General features: G+C 36.4%; 1 protein-coding gene across 1 annotated transcript; it reads left to right on the forward strand.

Moving 5' to 3' along the window:
- Positions 1-26: 26 nt before the first annotated feature.
- Positions 27-4,150, forward strand: KCTD7 (potassium channel tetramerization domain containing 7). Its single transcript, XM_009702164.1, has 4 exons — positions 27-174; positions 962-1,131; positions 2,769-2,947; positions 3,466-4,150. Exons 1-4 carry the CDS (start codon positions 31-33, stop codon positions 3,840-3,842), a joined length of 870 nt encoding a protein of 289 aa, XP_009700466.1. The 5' UTR covers positions 27-30; the 3' UTR covers positions 3,843-4,150.
- The last annotated feature ends 4,392 nt before the right edge of the window (positions 4,151-8,542 follow it).

Raw genomic sequence — 8,542 nt, forward strand, 5'->3', positions numbered from 1 at the left:
CCAGCAGACCTGCTGACGAGAGCCAGAGGGATGGTGGTAGTTACGGGGCAGAACAAAGTGAGTGGAAACCCGGATGATGCCATGTCGAGCTCAGATGCAGAGGATGATTTCCAAGAGCCGGCCACTCCTACCGCAACCCAGGCAGGACAGGCACTACCTCTGCTGCCTCAGCAGGTAAGAGCTCTCTGGTACCGCTCATCTGATAAGGTCCGGTTACTGCAGCACCGACTGCTCAGGTGCCAAAGAATTCAGGATCTCTTTGTTGGAGTATTTATGGATATCCAGTTCAGTTTCCATTAGTAGCTAAACGGTTGAATAAAACTAAGTCTCTTGAATTTTACTTCAGTAGCTTGGCAGCATTACTTAGAATTTCCAGCCATGTTTGGACTTGACAAATACAACTAAGTGTTTATTCTAGTACCGAGGCATCTTAAGGTGTCATATTAAGATTTTAGGCCTGCTGTAAACCTAATGTAAATACACTGAAAAAACCCCAGTGATTCTGTATAGTAGGGTAGTGTAGTGTAGTGCAAAGGAACCAGTAGAGTAGCAACTGAGTGCAAGTCCCAAGGTTGGCCTGAGATTTCCTACCTTTTGTGTGTGTGTAAGTGTGGGGAGGATTTTTTGTTTTGTTCTTTCCCCCAAAGAGCCATGAGGAGGCATTCATGCTTTTGATAAATATCTGGTATTAAACCTGAGTGATTACTGCTGTTTCAGATTTCCAACTAAAATTAAAACATTCAGTGGTTACACCCAGAAGCCAGCCAAAGTATTCAGATTGTTAACCCTTGAACCTCACTGTTCTGTGGCAGCAGGCCAGGAAAGAAGCATTTGTTGGACCAGGTTATGTCACAGTGGCAAAGATTGTATGCTGTGTCTTCTAGAAGTTGTAACCCTTTTGGCCCGAGCATGTCTGCAAAGGACTCGAGGTTCATTTCTGATGATGTGATTGCTTTTGCAGTTTCCAGAAGTTGTTCCACTAAACGTAGGAGGCATGTATTTTACAACAAGATTGTCAACACTGAGACGTTATGAGGACACAATGTTGGCAGCTATGTTCAGTGGAAGACACTATATTCCAACAGATGCTGAAGGCAGATACTTTATTGACAGGGATGGAACCTACTTTGGGTATGTACAGTGTCCTCAGTAGTATACTTTAAAAGTTACTAAAGAAAATTATTTTTAAAGAAAAATAAGTGTGTGTGTGTGTGTGTGTTTGTCCTTCTAGTTACATCATATTTGTGTAGTAGGTAAATGTGACTGGCTGGCATCCACACCTTCAAAACATCTCGAGAGAAGAGTATATTGCAATTAAAAAGCTTGTTTGTTTTATTCTTAAGTGCTTAAGTTTTACAACGGGAAAAGAAGAGCAAATGTTTTGAATTTGTACATTGTCTCCTTTAGAGTATCTCCTTTCAAGGTATCATGTTGTTTTGATGTTTTAAAAAAGAATGTATTTGGCCTTGCTTTTCATAGGAAGCTCTTTTGTACAACACTGTTTTTAGTTGATGTTACAGTATTTATGATGAGGGAATGGAAGGAATGCATCTAGGTTTCTTAAAAAGTTGAAAGTATGTTTTCAGTGTTAAAACAGGATATAACGTAACCAGTAAAAAAGCACAAGCCTCAATTCTTTTTTAAATTATTTTTGCTGGTAGTGCATATTCCTTCACCTTCAGGATTCCTTTTTCTGTGTTTTTGTTTTATTTTTAATTAAGCTAACCATGATCTTACTAATGGTCTGTTTGAATTGGTGTGAGATTGCTAGAAAAGGTAAGCAGTGTTCATGAGTTAATGTTCATGGGTTAAGGTCTTTGCCCAAATCACACTTTGCAATTTAACTTACATTTCTTCTTTCTCCTTTGTAGACATTTCCTTAATCTCATCAAAGAGAAGAATTGAATTATTTTCAAAGCATATTTGGATTGTACCATAATCTGTGACAGAAATAGATTAAGCCACTATATTTATTAGAAAATAATTGTTTCTTTACATTTGGCAATTTGGAAGTGCCTGCTGCTTTGTTGGAAAATCAATTAATTTGTGATGTTATCAGTCTGAATTGAAAACATAGCTGGAACAGATAGCCAAGTTAGGGCATGCTGTATTTGTTGACATTCTAATGAAGATTGCAGTAATGCTTGTTTTATTTGATATGGTCAATAATAGTTTTGTTGGTTAAGGCTTATAAAGTGATTTGTTTCCCTGTTAAAAAATCATGTAGCTTAACAGTGTTTCAGAACTGCAAGGAGATGTTGTCTCTCACTGTTATTACTGCAAGTGTATATGGCCCTGGTCTCCTTTGCAAATGCACTATCCGTTCGACTAGAATCCTGGTTTTGTGGGGGATAAAATGGCAATGCATATGACTCTCCAGGAAAATGGAAAAGATTATTTTGTCACAGACCAAAATTTGAAATACAGTGACTATGATCTCTTTCCCATGAAATACCGTGTCCTCTTCTATTTTAAGTGCTTACACCACCTTGAACTTTTTGTTTAAAATATGATGGTATTTTTTTGAATGAGTTTTGACACTAACGGAGGCAAAATGTGAAATGATGACTTGGAAACCTGAACGTGGCAAATGCTTTTAGAAATGTATATTGAAAATATGACTCACACTTATTTCAGTTACTGTCTAAGCATAAGGATTTCTGTCTCAATAGAATAAACAGTGAATATCAAGCGTTTCCTCTCCTTTTGCACCTGCAACAGTTTTGGCAGAAACGTGTTACTGAATAATATTTTTGCCCTTTTTTTAGAGACATACTTAACTTTCTACGATCTGGTGACCTGCCATCAAGAGAACGAGTGAGGGCAGTTTACAAGGAAGCTCAGTATTATTCCATAGGACCATTGCTAGACAATCTAGAGGATATCCAGCCTCTTAAAGGAGAAAAAGTTAGACAAGCTTTCTTGGGCCTAATGCCATATTACAAAGGTAAATAAACAAAGTAGTATTGACTGTTTTTTTTTCTAGCCTGATTCAAGTAGTATATATGGTGCTTTCAGGTCTGCTTTCAGATTTCAAACTAATTCCATTGTATTTGAGAAATTTATTGTGTACTTTTCATGCTCTTTAGATCTTTGAGGTCTCCACATCAGACTTGTTCCTGCTGCATCCAAGGATGTCGATTTTTATGCTGTCTTAAAAGGGAGCAAGATCTAGGCCATAACATGCAAGGCTTATTAAATGAGAAGGTTTCTCTGCCTGTGCATTTGTTCTGTTAGGACCCGCAACTGAATGAACTTGGGCATATAGTAAGGACACCAAGCTCACAAGATAACTCAGATCGCCTTAATTACTATATATCTAGTTACGTGCAGCTTCCTGTTGCTGCTAATGTATGCTAAGAATAACTTGTTAGACACTGCAGTGATATGTTTCACATGAAATAATTGCATTTGTTTTCTTTTACTAAGTGCTTCATTGTTATTTTCAACCTTTTTTTTTTTTAGATCATTTAGAACGGATAGTTGAAATCGCAAAGCTTAGAGCTATGCAAAGAAAAGCAAGATTTGCAAAATTGAAGGTCTGTGTCTTCAAAGAAGAGATGCCTATCACTCCCTATGAATGCCCACATTTCAATTCTTTACGTTTTGAAAGGAGTGAAAGTGAGACAAAGCTATTTGAACATCATTGTGAAGTAGATGTATCTTTTGGCCCCTGGGAGGCTGTGGCTGATGTGTATGATCTTCTGCACTGTATTGTGACAGACCTGTCTGATAGAGGGATAACTGTTGATCATCAGTGTATTGGTGTGTGTGATAAACACCTGATAAATCACTATTACTGCAAGCGTCCTATCTATGAATTCAAGATTACTTGGTGGTGAGTTACTTTGTCCAGAATGGTGCAGGAGACAAAAGGACTTCTAGACGACAATTGCTTTTAATATTTTTGCAACGTGTCTCTGGAAATGCATTGCTGCTAACATATATTGGAATCAGCCTGCTGAAATGTTGGCTAACACTTAGCTGCTCAGCGAAAGGGAACCTGTTAGAGAGGTTGAAAAACCTCTGGAATCTTGAAAAACCAGCCTGAAACAAGACTGTTGGCTCAGGTACCTTAACGAGGCACAAAACAAAATCACCTCATGGAAATTATGGAGAGGAGCGTCTAACATCTTTTAAAAGGTGCCACCTACCAGGTGGCGTTTGTATAATAGTCTGCAAAATGGATACTGCAGATCTCACCTGCATTATTATAAAGCCAGGGTGCTAATAATGCTGACACGATGTGGTTGAATTTTACCCATTTAGAAATGTTTAAGCCACCACTTAAACTTGCCACTTCATAAAATTGAGTAACACCCAGCACAGAGATTCTGGAAAGTAATTTTGATGTAATAGATGATTTTTAAAAAAAAAAAAAAAAAAAGAAAAACAAAAAAGGAGTATTCCCTATATATTATTAATTGTTGTCATGATTAAGCTATATTTCTTTTTTTTTAATGAAGAATCTGCGTTGTGAATTATAATATTATATTTCAATTATTTCCATTGTTATAAAAAGGAGTAGCGGATTTGGAATATATTCCTTAATGCTTTTAGGAATAATAACTGTTCATGGAAGACTTGTGCCTGTTTTTAGCCTTAGAAATTCTAAATGTTTACAGTATCTACAAAAAAAGAAGCTCTATAGAATCAGGTCATTTACAAAGGCTTTTGGTAAATGAGAAAACCCTATATGTATGTTCCTATTAGCAGAAGTAAGAGGAATATTTACTGTATATTATTTTATTACTGACTCTTTACGTTCTGTGATATTAAACTTTGTTCTAGAGTTAGAGTCAAATGATGATACTAGACAACTTCTTCCTTCACCTCACCTGCTTGAGACAATTAAGTCTCATTTTTAACATTCTTGTTGACCCTTCCTGGTGTAATATCAGGGAAAAAAAATGTCAACCTTCATATTCAAATATTTCTCCAATGATAAACCAGTATATCTGGTTAATAAATTTATTTCCACACTGAAAGAGGCAGCCGTTGCAGAATCGTGTTCTTTTCAGAAGGTAATTGGTGCACTTCTGACATTAGTAACCACATCCCGAAGTTGAATTAAGTTATGTCCAAAACTGAAGGTAGATCTGAAGATATTACTGAAACATCTGAAGATTTTACTGTTTTGTGAGGTACAGAAAATTCCAAGTATTTTTCTAAAAGACCCCACTTGAAGTGGCCTCAAAATGATCTTAAGGAGAGAGGGAAAGTTGGTGTTTGCATATTGCATTCCATTGGATTAGTTAATCCAAGAATATTGCTTAATTAAACTTTTGACCAAAACACTTAAGAAATATGTTAATTACAGTGATTAAAATTCTCAATTACCTGAGGTAATTTTTAGAATAATTCTAGGAACTTTGTGATCAAATTGTCTTGCAAAAAAGAGGCAAATTGTTTGCATTGTCACACTTTTATGTATTTAATAAAGTTAGGAATTTTTAGTAAATTGTCTCTCTGAGGTGGGGGCATATAGCTCTAGTGATCTCTTTTCAAATGTTTACTTACTGAGGATCCTTGTCAAGTGCTGAGTTTCAAGTCCAGAGCTTAAATTTTGAAATGGAGGGGAGGAGGAAATTAGGTGCATTTGGATCTTAATTTAAGTTTGTTTAAATTGTATTCTTAAATATTGCTCCTTGTGTTATAAATTGTTTTACTTGTGTTTGACAACTCAAAATCAGAAGTCAAACTGAGACTAGTAAAGTTTCCCTAAAATGAGAGGAAGCTTGTGTGATTTCTTCCTTACTCTGCTGGCTTCTTTCCACCACCCGTCCCCTCCCTGGAATCTTAAACTGCAACCCACAATTTCTAATAAAATGACGTAAGATCTTAAAGCTGAGGCTCACAAAGTTTTGGCTGCTTGTACACTTCAGACATTTAAGTTCAGGATTTTCAGCATCAGTTTATTTAGAGACCACAATGAGAATTGCAATTTTACTGGGTTATACGGTGTTTTTTGCCACTTCCCATATACGTATTTACATGGGATATAACTCTGGTTTGAATTTCAGCACTACTTGCAGAAATGGAACCCGGTCTGATTTAACAGTACATTTTTTGGTTTGGCTTTAAGAATTTTTCTGCTGTTAGTCTAGAGAAGTTATGATGACAAAATTCCTGTTTGGATCATGTTTGCTATTCCTTAATGTGCACACACCGATATTTTATAACTTTTTCGTGTTTATTGCTTAAATAAGTAAGGAAGACTACCTAACAAAAAGGATAAAATTAAAATCTTGGTCTGTATCAGTGGCATCTTAATTGAAGCTTTTATCCTTCAGAAGACAGCAAACATTAAGTGCAATACTGAAAAAGGAAACACGGATTTGAGCCAACATGCTTTCATTAAACGCATACATTCTGTGTTGTGATTTGTGCAAGTTAACGATGTTGTTATTGACTACACTTGTTCTAAGCAGTCTTTGTTTACAATGATTTAGATGATATCGCCTAATATGTATTCATTTTTTGACAGAAACAGAAGAGTTATGCAGGTGGATGTCAGGGGAGTATAATCTAATAACTGGTTTATATAACATTATCGACTTATCTTTTCTTGGCATATAGCGTAATTTTTGAAATACTGCGTTTGCAACAAAAATGTGAGTAGCTGATCTACTAAATTCATGTTTAAGGTGATGTTTTTGTATATCATGAATGCTTTATAATTGTCTAATTAAACTAAATGCCTATGTAATACTGCTTTTTTTTCTTTAGAACTTTTCTTTATGTTCTAGCAAAGCTCTGGCCTAGCCAGATATACCTATTTCTCTGTGCTTCTCCTACTTAGCTTTTTTTCCGCTTCATCATCTACATAGCTACTTTTCCAACCTCACACTCCCAAATACTCTGCGTTTGCAAGCTGACACTATAGACAAATTGGCCATGCAGTAAGTGGTCTTATGTCATCAATATAATGTTGCTATGAATGTCATGTTTGCAGATCATTAAAAGGACAATGCATGACAGTCCCTTTAGCTCATTCAGTTTGAAGGAAGGACATTTTTTATTTCGTGTTCTGAGACAGGATACATGCCATTTTTGGTTCCAAATTGATGTACAGGAATATGTGTGTTAAAAAACTTTCCCCCCCACCCCCCGTAAATAAGAAATCTCAAATATTTTGAAAGCACAGATTGCATATCTGGATTGCAGTGATTAGTCTGTTTTTCATGAATACTGGGGGTAATGGGACAGTTGAGGGATAGTTATTTAAAAAGTAGAATTGTTAGCTGGTTTTTTTAGGTTGCTGTGGATCTGAACAAAAACATAACAAGACTAATCTTTTTAACATTCCCTCTCTATGTATGCATTGTGTAGTGGTTTTTAACAGGGAGCTAAGGGAGGTCTTACTGTCAGGTCTCATACTAAGTGACTTGGCCAATTTTACAGCACTTTAAATGTTTCTGCATCTGTTTTACCCTTGTAAAATAGGAGGGATACCTACTCGTCTTTATAAAGCACTCAAAAATGACATGAAAAGATATTTATGTGCAGCATGCACTTAATGACTGTTGATTTCAAGAGTTTAAAAAAAGTTTTAAAATAACAACTTTTGAACTTGGTGCGGGCTTCTTAACTTGAATACCACAATACTCTATGTAGTAATCTGAAATGCCCAATGCTGAACTTCCATCCTCCTTGGAGGAAAGTGAAGGTGCTAGCATCTTTGACCTGGGAAGCCTTTGAGCCATTAGCGGATTCTCTTTCATCCTTGTGGTGCATGTTTTCTTCTAATACTGCTGGATTATTTTTTTTAAAAAACTGATTTTAATCAAAACCTATAACGAGGGATCAGTTTCTGCATTGATGAGAGTATGGGTTCTTTGGTTTGTTTTGGAGGCTTTCAGGTCTTGGTTATCTCAATAGCAAAAGCAGTGAGTTATTGCAGCAGGAAGTTCTGCATATCCCCCTTCTTTAAGTGTTAGGAATTCTGCCTGGGAGACACCTTACGATGTAATATATGCAAATACCTGAATTTGTTAATGTGAATATTTTTGAGATTGTTGTTCAGTTGTGTAAATACTCTTTCCTGAAACTGGCATGAGAGTTAAGGGTTGAGTTAGACATTGGTTTTCTGATAAGCCTGCTTATGCCTTATATATCCTTTGCCCCCGTTTCACAAAATCACTCATCCCGGAGCTATTGAATGTGTGGAAAAAGTAAAGGGATATCCTTTGCCCCCATTTCGCAAAATCACTCATCCCAGAGCTATTGAATGTGTGGAAAAAGTAAAGGCTATTACAGCTACAGGAAAATCAAGAATCTTCCTTGATTCTCAACAATGAGTCCATTAAGGGAATCAGTACTTGTTAATGCAATTGCAGTGTCCATTCTGCTCTGCTTACACGCCTGTCGCTTCAACAGTGAAACAATGTAGTCACAGGGTTGGGTCTGGCTACCACAAGTCCTTGGAGGCAAAAGTCAAAGACTTCTGTCATAGGAGAAATGTACTGATTTGCATTAGCATGTAATCTCGGCTTTGCTGAAGTGATTGTTAAAATGCCAGCAAACTCTGAAGGATGTAGAT

Source organism: Cariama cristata, unplaced genomic scaffold, assembly GCF_000690535.1.
Source record: "Cariama cristata isolate BGI_N322 unplaced genomic scaffold, ASM69053v1 scaffold26456, whole genome shotgun sequence".
NCBI classification, from domain to species: domain Eukaryota; kingdom Metazoa; phylum Chordata; class Aves; order Cariamiformes; family Cariamidae; genus Cariama; species Cariama cristata.

Bases quoted from the DNA above. Each gene is read 5' to 3' on its own strand.
- KCTD7 (XM_009702164.1), top strand. From the start codon at position 31: ATGGTGGTAGTTACGGGGCAGAACAAAGTGAGTGGAAACCCGGATGAT. The intron at 175-961 runs GTAAGAGCTCTC...TTGCTTTTGCAG, and splicing joins TACCTCTGCTGCCTCAGCAG to TTTCCAGAAGTTGTTCCACT. The intron at 1,132-2,768 runs GTATGTACAGTG...CCCTTTTTTTAG, and splicing joins AGGGATGGAACCTACTTTGG to AGACATACTTAACTTTCTAC.